Source organism: Dermochelys coriacea, chromosome 17 (assembly GCF_009764565.3).
Source record: "Dermochelys coriacea isolate rDerCor1 chromosome 17, rDerCor1.pri.v4, whole genome shotgun sequence".
Taxonomy (NCBI): domain Eukaryota; kingdom Metazoa; phylum Chordata; order Testudines; family Dermochelyidae; genus Dermochelys; species Dermochelys coriacea.
This window is the reverse complement of record NC_050084.1, coordinates 21,996,920-22,012,135: the sequence shown is the minus strand read 5'-3', so window position 1 is coordinate 22,012,135 and position 15,216 is coordinate 21,996,920. Positions and strand designations below refer to the sequence as shown.

The 15,216-nt window shown below is 49.7% G+C and overlaps 1 protein-coding gene across 1 annotated transcript; it reads right to left on the bottom strand.

Annotated features, from left to right (window-relative positions):
* Positions 1-2,144: 2,144 nt before the first annotated feature.
* LOC119844705 (C-C motif chemokine 14-like) lies at positions 2,145-6,261 on the bottom strand. Its single transcript, XM_038375942.1, has 3 exons — positions 6,177-6,261; positions 5,583-5,697; positions 2,145-2,253 (listed from the first exon to the last, which is right to left on the bottom strand). Exons 1-3 carry the CDS (start codon positions 6,259-6,261, stop codon positions 2,145-2,147), a joined length of 309 nt encoding a protein of 102 aa, XP_038231870.1.
* Positions 6,262-15,216: the final 8,955 nt, after the last annotated feature.

The window sequence follows — 15,216 nt, the reverse complement described above, 5'->3', positions numbered from 1 at the left end:
TACTCCCTGGCTTGAGGACACTGTTCAGGGAGAAGGGGGTCCCCAAAACAATTTCCCTGACTGACTCACTAAAAGACAGTGCACTCACAAAGTCCATGAATGATCCTAAGGTTCAGAAATGACTCTGGACTCCTCGGTCACTGCAGAGAGGCTGATCTCTGCTGGCAGGGATCCTCTTCAGGCAGGAATCAGGCTGCTTCTGGTCCCAGGATTTCCTCTCCCCAAAGGGGTGTGGGGCTCAAGGTGCAGATTACACAACTACACTAAACCCCAAACTGTCATCTCCTAGCCCAGCATCCAGACACACTCACAGCAGGCCAGCCCTGGACTAGCAGCCAGAGCAGAGCTGACCGTGTGGTGACTGGTCTCACCCAGGGAGCTGGGGGTAACTCAGCCTGGCTGAGGAAGTTTCCCAGCAAAACTCTACAAAGTGGGAGTCATCAGTGGAGAGGGAAAAGCCCAGCTGACGGATCTTGTTGTCAGGTCCCGAGAGGCCAGTTCGCAGGGGGAACCCTGCATGCAGGCCTGGGACTTACCAGCTCCCCACACAGCCAGTCCTGCCCTTGCCCTGCCTGGCTCCAGACTGCTTAAAAAAATGGCTTCTCCCCTTTCCTGAGCTCCCTGGGAGAGGCATCTCACTCCGTATTGGTTGCTGGGCAGACTCTGAGTCTGTCTTGGCTCCCCAACCCTACCAGGGACAGTGTGCCTCTCCCTGAGCTGCCAGCAGACAGAGCCCCAGGAATCGAGGTCATCTCCTTGGGGGTTACACATGTTCTGAAAGGAGTCACCTTCTGCCTAATCATGAGCATATCATGAAGGACTGGAAGTACCGGACACACGAGAAGCCAACAAAGATGAATGCACTGCATTCGAGAAGTTTATTAATATAGTTGTGCAAAATTACAACAAGAAACTAAGAAGGATGTAGACGTAGCATGTAGTGCTTCATAGCAGGCTTAAGTAGCCAACTTTAATTTGTATGATGATTTTTAAACATGAGTTAAATGTAATAAAATGGTCATGAAACATTTTCTGTTTTTACTATCATGCAATACAGTCCACCTTCGACCTCATGGTCTCACCCCTAATCAGCCATCACCCCCCCCCCCGTATAGTCAAACACCCCCACCCCACTTTCAATTCCTGGGGAAAACACTGCCTGCAGGGAGCATCACAGCTCGGCCCTTCAGCCCTGCATTGCTCCCAGCTTCAGCCCTGGGGGCGCCCTGAGGGTGGGATGCTGGGGCTCCCCCACTGCTCCCAGCTTCAGTGTGGGTGAGGGGGCTCCCCTGCTGTTTCTGACTTCAGCTCTTGAGGGGAGGCTCCCAGCTTCAGCTCCAAGCTACTCCTGGCTTCAGACTGTGAGGGGACACTGGGGCTCCCAGCTTCTGCCCTGTGCCTCTGCTGGCTTTGGGGATGGAGGAGGAGGGGTGCCAGATCTCAGGGCACTGGGTTTCAGCCGGGGCACCCTGCAGCCCCTGCAAAAGGTCTTGTGGACCCACTGAGGGCCATGCACTCCCGGGTGAGAAATGCTGTTCTAAACGAGATGTTATAGTAACTCCCTCCACTGCAGAATTTGCTGCACGATGATCTCCGGCCTGGGCGATGCAGGAGGTCAGACGAGATGATCAGAATGGTCCTTTCTGGCCTTTAAATCTCTGGGATGGATTCTCTGATGCACCAACTTCACTCCAGGGACACAAGGCAGCTGTAGACTCACCTGGAGAATCCTCATCCTGGGTGCTGGCCTCCTGTGCTCTCTCCTCTGCCCAGGTCCTCCCCGTCCTGTGCTGGAAGACCATTCGCAGCGTAAGAAGAGGCAGAGGGCAGGGAGCGCGTGAGAGGTTGCCTCAGTTGCTCAGAGGGAAGCTTGAGCTTTACCTGAGGGAAGGATGAGCCCCTGGGAGCTAGGATGGCACAAAAGGGGGTCTCATTAATAAAATCTTCACATGTGTGATGGGAATGGGGCCAGGTCACCTGACTCCTCCTGCCCCAGAAAACAGCCCCTAAATAACACAACTCGGTTCAGGTTTCTGTACAAGCAATGTTGCTTTAATAGTTGTAAATGATATTTCAAACATTGCTGATCGTTCAGTGCTCTGAGGCAATTGCCCTGGGTGCACCAGTGGGATGGAGAGTGGCTTTCACCATTGTGTGTCCCTGGAGACGCTCCGTTTCAGGTCGTTCACATACTGTTGAACCCAGGCATCTTTGGGGTTGGTGCAAATTCCATGGCCTTTCTTCGTGATAAATCTGCAGAGTGTGAAACAGATGGGTTAGAATGAGAGGAACTTTGGGTGTGGAGAGAACCAAACACCCCTTCTCCCAAATCTGCCCCCTGCTTAATTCCAGCCACTGCCAGATCCCAGTCGAATTACTCCATTTTGGTCTCTCTCCTTGAAGGATTCTCTGTCAGAGCCCCCACACCCCAATCTTCTGTAGTGCCTCCTTTGGCAACAGATCCCACATATTGGTGCCCACCTGTCCTGAGAGGTCCTTTGCCCCAGCCTCACTTCCTGAACCCGCCTCACAGCCCATGACAGGAACGCTGCCAGAATCTCAATACTTTTTGCAACAGTTTTTCTGCTCAGAGTCAAGGGGCTGCATTTGTTTCCCTCCTTAACCTCACCTGCCTCACCCTGAAACTCCCTCTGGGCAAGGAAAGCTGGGTGAGGAACTGAGCGAAATTGGGGATTTCCAGCCCATGTGAAATTCCATTTGTTTTCATCCAAAATCGGAATGAAAAGTTGAAATTTCAAAGTTTTTCATGGAACAGAAATTCCAAAAAAACTCCATTTGCAAATTTCAAAATGGTTTTATTTCAATTTTCCAGACAGAGAACCAAATGAGTTCAACCTGGGGAAACCCTCTGGCTTTCTCATGAGCAATTCTTGGATGTTGTCTTAAATTTACTGCAGCCATTATTATTGGCTTTGGAAAGTATCTAACAAGATGGGACGGATCTAAGTAGTGCTGGGTGCATCAGCTTGTGGGTTAAGAACATCCAGTGCTTTATCAGTTTAGTATCTGATTGACTCTGTGATCTAATAAGTTTCTGCCATTCTGACCCCTACGTTGACATGAGCACAGATATGTCAGTGTTTGTGGTCCTTACTCCCTGGGCACTCCATGCTGACAGACCTATAGGGGGAGAAGTTGAGCCAGGGCTGATGGGAGGAAAGGGTACAGAAATGCCTCTCTTTCCTGGGTAGAAACCCTCGTCCAGCCATGGTCAAGAAAGACACACCCAGCTGCAGCTGGTCAGGAATGTTCCAGCAGAATGATTTTCCAACAGAAAATGAAGTTTCAACAAAAATTGAAATTTTCTGTGGGAAAACTTCCGGGTAATATGACATGAATACACCGTTTTCAATAAATTCATGTCTGATGTTTCTCTTTCTATACCTGCACTGGGGCAGTTCCATGCTCTGTAGCGAGACTCAATGAAGTACCTAGTGAAGTAATAGAACTTGGAGATTCCTGGCCAGAAGGGTCCACTGTGATCATCTAGTTGGCTACCCTGTATAGCACAGGCCAGAGAACTTCCCTAAAAGCATTTCTAGAGCAGATCTTTTAGAAAAACATCCATCCTTGATTTAAAAATTGTCAGGGATGGAAAATCCACAATGGCCTTTGGCAAGTTGTTCCAGTGGTTAATTACTCTCGCCATTAAAATTTACACCTTATTTCCAGTCTGAAATTGTCTGGCTTCAATTTCCAGCCAGTGAATCATGTTAGACCTTCCTCTGTTAGACTGTAGAGCCCATTATTAAATATTTGTTCCCCATGTGGATATTTATAGATTCATAGATACTAAGGTCAGAAGGGACCATTCTGATCATCTAGTCCGACCTCCTGCACAGCGCAGGCCACAGAATCTCACCCACCCACTCCTATGAAAAACCTCACCCATGTCTGAGCTATTGAAGTCCTTAAATCATGGTTCAAAGACTTCAAGGAGCAGAGAAGCCTCCCTCAAGTCAACCATGCCCCATGCTACAGAGGAAGGCGAAAAACCTCCAGGGCCTCTCCAATCTGCCCTGGAGGAAAATTCCTTCCCGACCCCAAATATGGCAATCAGCTAAACCCTGAGCATATGGGCAAGATTCACCAGCCAGATACCCAGGAAAGAATTTTCTATAGTAACTCAGATCCCATCCATCTAATATCCCATCTCAGGGGATTAGGCCTATTTACCCTGAATATTTAAAGATCAATTACTTACCAAAATCCCATTATCCCATCATACCATCTCCTCCATAAACTTATCGAGTAGAATCTTAAAACCAGATAGATCTTTTGCCCCCACTGCTTCCCTTGGAAGGCTATTCCAAAACTTCACTCCTCTGATGGTTAAAAACCTTCGTCTGATTTCAAGTCTAAACTTCCTGGTGGCCAGTTTATATCCATTTGTTCTTGTGTCCACATTGGTGCTGAGCTTAAATAATTCCTCTCCCTCTCCTATATTTATCCCTCTGATATATTTATAGAGAGCAATCATATCTCCCCTCAACCTTCTTTTAGTTAGGCTAAACAAGCCAAGCTCCTTAAGTCTCCTTTCATAAGACAAGTTTTCCATTCTTCGGATCATCCTAGTAGCCCTTCTCTGTACCTGCTCCAGTTTGAATTCATCCTTTTTAAACATGGGAGACCAGAACTGCACACAGTATTCCAGGTGAGGTCTCACCAGTGCCTTGTATAACGGTACTAAAACCTCCTTATCCCTACTGGAAATGCCTCTCCTGATGCAGCCCAAAACCGCATTAGCTTTTTTCACAGCCATATCACATTGGCAGCTCATAGTCATCCTATGATCAACCAATACTCCAAGGTCCTTCTCCTCTTCCGTTACTTCTAATTGATGCGTCCCCAACTTATAGCTAAAATTCTTGTTATTAATCCCTAAATGCATAATCTTACACTTCTCACTATTAAATTTCATCCTATTACTATTACTCCAGTTTACAAGGTCATCCAGATCCTCCTGTATAATATCCCGATCCTTCTCCGAATTGGCAATACCTCCCAGCTTTGTATCATCTGCAAACTTTATTAGCACACTCCCACTTTTTGTGCCAAGGTCAGTAATAAAAAGATTAAATAAGATTGGTCCCAAAACCGATCCCTGAGGAACTCCACTGGTAACCTCCCTCCAACCTGACAGTTCGCCTTTCAGTAGGATACTTACAGACTGTGATCAAGTCACCCCTTAACCTTCTCTTTGTTAAGCTAAACAGACTGAGCTCCTTGAGTCTATCACTGGAAGGCAGGGTTTCTAATCCTTTCATCATTCTCATGGCTCTTCTGACCCCTCTCCAGCTAAGATGCCGGCATTCCCAGTGAGTGTGAGCCTGCCTTGCTCCGGTGCAGGCAATAGAAGTTCTCTGATTTACAGCTGCTGAGGACCTGAGCAATATACCAGCGAGGCCCACTTGATCACCTCCTCTGGCCTCCAGCCTCGCACAGACCAGAGAACGCCATCCAGCGATTGATGCATCAAATGGGCCTTAAGAAATCTCCAAGGCCAGCAACTGGAGACACAAAAATCTCCCTCTCTCTCAGGCTCGGAAGTCTGTACTTACACTACAGCTGGCTGGGAGCACATGCTGCTGGTGACAAAATACTCAGCCACTGCGTTGCGTGGGATCTTCCGGAATCTGTAGCTGAAGCAGCAGCTGATCGTCATATGAGGGCTCACTGAAAGGGAAGGAAGGAACCAATGTACAGTTCTGTGCACTGAACACAATGTAGGTAAAGACAAGTACCGCCTGCCTCTATACCCCTTGGGCATTGGGGTGGAGCAGGGAGAGGAGACCTCCAACAGTGGGATGTTGGGATTGGGGGAGGAGGAGGAGGAAGGCAACAGGCAGGGAGAGCTATTCCTCCTCCATTGATTCCCTCCATCCTTTTCTCATCTCTGGTGCTCAGGGCAACACACCCAGGTTTGAAAGTTCTACTCAGATATTTGGCACCTTGCTGCGCTTGTGGTTGCACCCCCAAGGCTCTCTCCTCTGCAAGAAAGAGACCCCTCCATCCTGCCCGGACCAAAGAGAAGCTGCTGGCTACGGATCTGACGTGGGAAGGGAGCCCAAAGCCTGGGAGGAGCTGGCAGAAAAAGCCACCTCACAGCTACAACCTTTCTCCTTCCACCTCCGAAAGGAAACACAGAGACTCACATGTCAAACCCTTTCCCTCACTGGAGGCCTGGGAGGAGCAGGCCGTGGTGAGGACAAAGGCGAGGGCAGCCACAGAGACCTTCATGTTGCTGTCAGCTGGGGATGAGCTGCAGGAGCAGAGGCAGAGCAGGACTCCCTGAAACCCTTCTCAGTCTGACTCTGATCCCGGACCCCTCTCTCGGTACGGGGCGATGCAGGGGAGGGATAGCTTTTTGGGGAAGTAAGACCAGATTTAATTCCAGAGAAGTGATGACGGTGGCCCAAATTCTTCTGGACTGAGAAATCCAAACTCCTTTCCAGAAATTGATGGAGGAAGTCCAAAGCCTGTTGTCTGTGATTGCCAGTGTGGATCCTGGAAACAACCAGAGGAAGGGAGGGAAGAGCCCATTCTGTTCCGTGTGGCTGGCTAGTTTTGTTTGAACTAACCTGCCTTTGAATGGAGAGCGGCCAGTGGAGTAGGTGAGACAGGACTGATAATGGACTCGGGAGCCTTTCACCTCCAAATCCCTGGTTCAAATCCAGGTCAGGAGTGAGCAAAAGTCATTGCTCTGAGCTCTCTGGGGATGTCTCTATCTCCGGATATGTCTGAGAAGCAGTCAGCATAGGTTAGCATAGGTCAAACACAACACACCTCTAAACCTACCTGACAATATGTGCCCAACTCCATCAAACTCACATTCCTGGGCAACGCCCTGACAGAGACCTCAGTGTTATGGCAGAATGACTTGCCGAGTGTGTGACAGACAGATGTGCCAATACAGGAGCATCTGAGGTCCCCCTTACAATTAAGGCCTTGAAGAGAGCACAGAGACAATGGGATTTCTTCTTAGGCAGAGATGATGGCCCCACTTCCTTGTGAGATATCATTTCAAAACTCATAACTGGCTGGTCAAGAACATCATGGCAAAGTGCATGGAGCAGAGTTCCATGTCAAGTTATAATCATAAGCTGGGATCATGACTAAAAGTGTGTTTTCCAGGGAGCCTGGGGAGCAGCCAAACCAGTTTCTCAGAGGCAAAGGGAAACTGATGCCTCAGCCAGGTGTAAATAAGGCTGATGGGCCTACTAAGTGGCCATTATTTGGTAGGAAAGGGGGCAGGGGCGAAAAAATCTACATCATGGCAAAGAAATAGCATGGGGTTCCCATCCACACAGCCTGCCTGGACCGTGCTCCCAGCTGGAAATGCTTCTCAAAGGGGGGACAGGACTATAAAAAGAAGGGGCAGACACCCCAATGGACCCCTCATCCTCTCTGACTCTGTCCATGGATTCACTGTAGGAGAAGGGACAAAGGGAGCAGCCATTGAACAGAAGAAGAGGTTCCGGCCAGTAGCCTGTTGACAGCATGTGGTGAGAAAAACTTTGCTTCGAATTTAACATCGTTTGTTAAGTTAGGCAGTAGCTGAGTTTAATCTTTATCTTTCTTGTAATTATTTCTGACTTCAATGCCTCATGACTCACTTAAAATGTATCTCTTTGTAGTTATTAAACTTGTTTTATTGGTTTATCTAATCCAGTGCTTTTGTATTGAAGTCTTTGGAAAACTAGTTTGGGAGAACAGGATTTGTGCATATAATTTCTATTAATAACATGATGGACTTTATATAAGCTTGTCTTGTCCAGGAGAGGGCTCGACAGCACACAACATATATTTCTGGGGAGGCCTGGGGTGTGTTGGGGTCACGCTGCAGTATAGCCAAGGCTGGTGAGAGTCAGAGTGCAACCCAGGTGTGGCTGGCAGGTGGCAGTTACACACAGACATTCTCAGGGTGTGGCTCTCATGTTGGAAGATTGTTTATTAGCGATCCAGGTGGGAAATCCTTCAGCAAGGCATTGTAAGACACCCAAAGTTACAGGGCAGGGGTGACATCTACTCATCAGTCTAGATTGTACCCTGAGTATGTTACCGTTAATTGCCATTAATCAATGGCACAGGACTGTGACTCTTGGCAATGTGCGGGACAAAGTGGATGGATTTGCAGCAATGGGGTTCCCAAAGTGCGGTGGGGCAATAAACGGCCCGCACCTTCCTGTTCTGGAACCAGCCCACCTGGCTGGGAGTAGATCAGCAGAAAGTTTCATTGAACTTGCTGAAATGGCTCAAATGGACATTCTCATTCAGATAGACAAAGTACTCGGCTGGTGCCTTCTACCTAGCCCAACAAACTAAAGAACCGAAAAGTGGACACAGACTCTACCTCTGCCTGAACTCAGGATGCTGATCGGATATGACTGCGTAACGGGGCTGTTACATTCCTGGTTCTGAATTTATTCTCTCACATTTTAGTTTCTAACATTGTACAAGTGAAGTAAGCACCCAGCAGTCAGTGCCTGTGCTATCTAAAATGGTGGGTGGGATGGCCATTTTAAATATGGAAGAAGGGCCGGGGGGGTGGGTTGTGGGGGGCAGAGTGAGGGGGAGATGAGGTTTCAGCTAATGAAAAGGAGAGAGAGATGGATTAATGCACATACACACTTAGCCAAGCTCCCTCCCCCATCATCGGGACCTCCCTCCTCCTCCCTCCCTCCGACATCATTCCATTCATAGTGACTTTTAGCGGTTGTTTAACCACTCAATGGTAGTTCTGCCAAGCCCACGTTGCTCCATCTTACTTAACAGAATGTCATGTGGGACTGTCAGCAATGCGATGCTGTTGCAAAAAAAAGTACATGCAATTTCAGGTTGCATTAATAGAGCCACAGCATGCAAGTCCCGGGAGGTGATAGTACCACTCTACTCAGCTCTGGTTAGCCCTCAGCTGGAGTCCTGTGTCCAGTCTTGGTCACCAATGTGTAGAAAGCATGTAGAGAACCTGAAAGGGATCCAGGGCTGAGTGACCATCCCACACTACACTGCCCTGCTGCTTTCACGGGCGTTTGAGCAGGGCTGCAGGCTGTGTGTAGTCAGGCGTGTGTTCCCCCCGCTGCCCCTCTCTGATCCTCTCTTTCCCAAGGCACATGTCACCCTCATCGCTCTCTGCTCCATTTCCTCGATCCACTCCCTTCGCCCTTTTTGCCTCCTGCCACAGTCGCCCCTAAAGGGAAGGTGGCCCCGTGATAATCCCTTTGATTTGGGTTAGATGTCTGAGCAGATCCCCGGTAAGCCTGCCCATCCCTGCTCCTCACTGGTCATGTCAGCGCCGCGTGCCTGATGCTTTTGTGGCATCAGCTGCGAAGGGCCAGCAATTAGGCCAGGTGGCCAGAGAATATGAAGAGACCTTTTCCCAGGAAGCAGCTGCTGCACACAGCCAGAGCTTGAGTCTCCTGGAAGATGGGAAGTGAGTGGGGATCTGCAGGCGTTTCCTAGAACTACCCAAACTCAGCTCCTGGGGTGATTGCTGGGCAGGTTTGAGTCATTGGGATTCAGAGCTGCTGCTCTGGGTTAAAATGTAAGCCATGTCCCTGGGAAGACGCTTTCCAGTAAAGCCTGACTCAGGCTGGAGGTCAGGGCTGGGACAGGAGGATGTTCTGTTACAATACAGGGGGACAGGACTAAGAGAAGCATCAGGAGTCTTCCCAGCTTCTGCTTGGACCCTGGGCAGATAACACCTCTCCCTTCTGACAGCTTCTTGGGAAGCTGGGTGGGAGAAACAGCTCTAAGACCTGGGCTGCAGAGAGACCTTGTCTATTGCACCGATGACAGATGTTATTTCATTCTATTTACATTCAGGACATATGTCCAATAAGTCGAGGGGGGGTTTGTTTGTTTGCTGATGGTCTTTGTCACAGTGCCGGGACTCAATAGCTTTTCTTACAGAAAGCAGTTTTGTTGTTTTTAATGTCCAGGAACAGCAGGCAAGAAGATAAAGGATCGGGGCTGGAGCATGGCAGGCCAGAAGTCTGAAATCCAAATTCTTCCTATTGTGACTCCAATCCTGCCGCCTGTTAGTCCTCTCCAGAAATTACATTCTTCTGAAAAAGTAGATGTGGGTTCTGAGTCTGGCTCTACTCCTGGCCTGCTATGTGACCTTCTCCTCTGTGGGCCTTAGTTCTCCTCCCAGCCTTTGTCCAGCTGGACTGCAAGGGCCAGGCTTTCAAAGGTATTTAGGCTCCTTAGATGCAGATAGGCACCTGGGGGCATTTGCAAAAAGCACCTTAGGTGCTAGGTGCCTAAATACCTTTGAAAACCTGGCCCTAAATTCTTTGGGGGCAAGCAGTCAGGGCTGGATTAACCTTTTGTGGGCCTGGCGCCAAACATATTTGTGGGCCCCCATGTAGTCATTGTGGGCTCCGAGTGTGGGCCTGGTGTGGCGGCACCATTGGTGTCATAGTGTACCCAGTACTAAGTCTCAGAGACATTTTTCATTTTGATCACACACCTCTGCTTAACTATATGTATTGCCATACCCAGCTTCCCCAGCCCCCAGATTTTCTCACTGAGCTGTACCCATGTGGGTTTACCAGTGTCCACAGTGAGCAGAACTTTCAAAATGATCAGGGAAACTCCCCACAGATTTATCTCCTTCCTCATTCAGACCTTCTACAGCCATGTCTCCAGTACCACCTATTTCACCAGCCACTGTACGTGATCCTGGCCTCAGCTCAATAAAGTTCCACAGCCAGCAGATACCTGATCAATCCTGACAAATTCCTTCCCCAGCACCCATCCTGCCATTTGAGCAAGCCACTTGCAAACATCATTTCTCCAACCCTGGCTCAGTGAGCACTTAGTCCCTGGGAACCTTCAGTCACCAGCCTTCTTTTTCCCTCTGCTCCCATCTATGTGCTATTCCCCTACCTGGACACCACCACCTCTCCCCATGCTAGTTTCCCTTCTACCTTGGACATGCTCCCCAGAGAGCTGGTCCTATTCTCCCCCTGCTAACCTGACCTGCTTCCACTTACCCTGCTCCCCTTGACATTCCTTTCCTCAAGGTGACCTCTGTTCCAGTTTCTTTATCTGCTCTTAGCTTAATGGCCCCAAGTAGTCACAGAGCCACGTACAGCTTCTCTGGCTACAGCCATGGGGCCAATTGCCAGAGGCCAGCCTTAGATAGGTGCACCTACTCACTGCAGGAGGGGTGGCAATTCCAAGACTGAGCATGCTTGAACCTTGCAATGGCAGCACTAGGGACTCTCAGTCCACAGCGCTGGCCTTAGACAGCTGTAGACTCTGCAGTTCGGTGCTTCCCTACTCCAGGCCAAGGCTTTAAGTACCTGAGATGCTCATCACCTGCAGCAGGGGCCCCCAGTTCCTATGCACCCAACAGCTAACACAGTAGTGAAGAAGGTGCAGCTTGGATGATTTCCGAGGCTGGGGCACCAGGAGATTCCCCACCCCTGAGCAGTAGCTCTGTAACACACTCACACCGCCCCCTCCGCTGTGGGACTGGGACCCTATGAAGACAGTGGAGTTATCCCATGTTTCCACCCAAAGCCTGTTGAAGTCAGTGGGAGTCTTTTCATTGTCTTTAATGGGCTGGGTACAGAAGCAAAGGACCTAATCCTAGACTCTAGGAGCACAGTGCATTCTAAACCTATGCTGCACTTGTTTACTAGTGTAATCAGGAGGGTCTCACATTACACAGTGAACAATCAACACCTCCTGCAGCACCAAACGGTTTCTGAGAGGCCTCCTGCCCAGTTACTAAAGGTAATCCTGCTTCGCTTACAAGGTCTGCAAATATCCGGTGGTATGCTTACAAAAGCAAGGCACTTCTGAATTCAGTAGGAATTTTGGATGTGCACAGAATGCAGGACTGGTTCCTGCACGGTTACAGAACAGCAGTAAAGTGGAACAATTTTCAGTTGTGTGATTGGAGGATATCGGGATCCATATAGTAAGACTGTCCCACATAATGAGGAAAAGTTGAGGTGCCTTTGCTGTTCTCTTGTTCAACTCTTAGTTTCTGTGGGGAACTTGCCAATGCAATATTATTTTCATCTTCTTAAATAAAAAAAACTAAAAAAACCCAGACAAAACCGGTAATGGTTGTTGAAAATAGCAATTCCAGTCCTAACTAGCATTGGGAAGATGCCAACATTTCTTGCTCAATTTTATTCTACTTTTTTTTACAGCAATTTACAGTGGATCAGTATTTGATTTGGGAAAAATGAAGTAACAGAGAGCGGCCCAAATTGAACTTGAGTGCTGTTGGCTTATCTCCATTTTGTATGTTTGGGTTATATCCATTTTGTATGTTTTGTATAATTTGAGGATCCCATATTGATTTTCAAAATGGAGTTTGTGCCCATGTGATCCAGCTGATCACAGTTTTTCCGCCTTTTATTTCTCCTCAGAAGTGGTAAACAACTTCTGGATAGAACTGGTTTTTACCGCCTTTTCCACAGGGTTTCCCAGAAGGGGTTTTCTGCTCCTTCTACGGGGTTTCCCAGGCCAGATAAAAGAGGTCTGCCCCGAGCGCTGCTCAGCTGCTGTCCATCTGAGTGACAGTGAGGGACTGTTGCGGGTCTGACTTGCACTCACCTCCCCATCCTCGTGGTAGAGGGGGCTCGGGTTCGCGGGTCTGACTTGCACTCACCTCCCCATCCTCGTGGTAGAGGGGGCTCGGGTTCGCGGGTCTGACTTGCACTCACCTCCCCATCCTCGTGGTAGAGGGGGCTCGGGTTCGCGGGTCTGACTTGCACTCACCTCCCCATCCTCGTGGTAGAGGGGGCTCGGGTTCGCGGGTCTGACTTGCACTCACCTCCCCATCCTCGTGGTAGAGGGGGCTCGGGTTCGCGGGTCTGACTTGCACTCACCTCCCCATCCTCGTGGTAGAGGGGGCTCGGGTTCGCGGGTCTGACTTGCACTCACCTCCCCATCCTCGTGGTAGAGGGGGCTCGGGTTCGCGGGTCTGACTTGCACTCACCTCCCCATCCTCGTAGAGGGGGCTCGGGTTTTCCTTCCACAGCTCGGCTGCTACTTTGTCATCACCTGCCAGGAGAAGAGACGGACACGCAGCCACATCCCACTTACCATCAGCCCCCTTCAGGTGCTGTCCCCTGACGGACCATCTACTCTTCTGCAGATCCAGAGGAACATCCAGGGACTCCCTGGAGCTCCTCTCCAGTGGCTTTCAACTAGCCGGAGGGTTGAGGTCCCAGGCAACAATCCATGCTTGATCTATAGAAGGAGGTTTCTATTCAGGGGTTTACTTACCTGTTTATGGGGTTTATTTTGGGAAAATCACAATATTGCATTCTTTTACTGTTTACTCCCTCCTTTTCTTTGCCCCATTCGTTGTACACCAATCCCTCAATACACTTCATTTGTTTTTCACTTTATCACGACTGGCTCCTCACTTTTCAAGGTGGGACGGACCCTTTATGGGAAGATCAAATCTACCAGATGACAGATGCTGGTTAGGGAGAGTTGAATCTAAGGAAACCGGAAGCATAGGAATCTCTTGCCTTATCCCACATATATTTCTTTGCCTTTCTGTCCTTTCCGATAACAGTACTCCTGAACTTTGAACTTGTTCAAATCTGGAAGGCAGGTGCTAGATTCCCTTTCTGAATATTAGATATATCTGGAATGGAAAAGTCAATTTCTGCTTCAGTGTCTCATAAGTGCAAATGGAGTCACATCCTCCTGCGTGTCTGGTACTGTACCTAACGCTGCCCAGGTCCTCTAATAGAGCCTCCCCTCCCTTACTTATCATGTGGGTCCACAGACCTCCCTTGCTAGGCTTCAGATAGAGGCTCATTGTCCATTCATTCCACCCAGTTCCTTCCTTCCTTCCTTCCTTCCGAGGAAGTCTTCTGAAGGTCATATCTGGGCCAAAGCCTTCTACTCCTTGTGCATACACGTTCCCCATTCACAGCGCCACCCCCTTCTAGCAGCCAGCTCCCCATTCACAGCAAGCCAATGCACTGGGTCTCACCAGCCCTGGCAGCTTCCCTGCTCCCTCCCCCTCCCTTTCCTGTTGATAGCGGCCAAGGGAATGCTGGGAAATGTAGTTCCTTCCCTGCTCCAGGGCCAACTCTCCAGGCAGGGAGCTGGCCAAGGAACTACAGCTCCGGAGCCCCTGGGCTCTCGGCTCCTAGGCTGGATCCCTGCAAACAGAGGATGAGAGTTGGAGCTTTGTTGCCTGTCTCTGAGCAGGGTGTGGGTGATACAATGTAGCAGGGCCCTGGTACAGTGTATAGTATATCCTGGGGCGGGGGGGGGGGGTTGGCAGTCTGCCGCCCCAGGGCCTGACCGGGACTGTGGGGGAGTAAGTGTTCTCTGGGGTTGGAGGCTGGGTGCTGTGATAACCAGGGTGCTGCTCCTTGCTCTCTTTCAGGGCCTCTCGCAGTGCTGCGGGAGGGGAGGAAGCAGGTGTTAGGGGCCCTTCTGAGCGTGGGCCCAGCGCCATGGCGCCATAGGCGCCATGGTAAACCCAGTACTGCAAGGAGTGTTTGCACAGCTTCCTGCAGCTCCCATTGGCCGAGAACAGTGTGCAAATGTAAACAAATGGTCTGGCGGCCTGCCAGCGGATTACCCTGACAGGCAGCTTGTGACCCGCAGGTTGCCCACCACTGCTGTAAAGAAATGACCCTTCTTAGCCACTTCGCCGGCCCCTCGCATGCAGCACAGACACAGAGCTGCAGATTGTAGGGACTCAGATAAGCTTTTACTTCCCCTTACTCTCCCCGCGTGCGAGGGAGGTGGCTTCTGGTCTTTCATGGGCATCAGCAGCAGAATAGCTGACCATGGTCCAATGAGCTGCACAGATTCCTGGGGAGACAACGGGGCTGCAGGTGCCACAGAGTGACTGATTTGGCCTGTTGAACCAGTATTGCTGCTGCTGCGGTAGAAGGAAAGAGCCCAGAGTGACTCCTAGCTCTGAGGGGGAATTTGCAGGGCTGACAGTTAGCAGAGCCATCTTTTGGCTTGTGCACTGAGTGCAATTGCTCCAGAGTCTAAGGGCCAGATTTTTAAAGGTTCTTAGAAATCTAATTCCCACTAAAATTAGTGGGGGTTAGGTGGCTAAATACCTTAAAAATCTGGCCCTATGACTGAACACATCAGAGCTGGCCTCTAAGTGGCTACTACATGAATTTTATAACTGAATCGCCCCCAAAGAAACTCTGTGGTTTAAAATACAGGAATAGA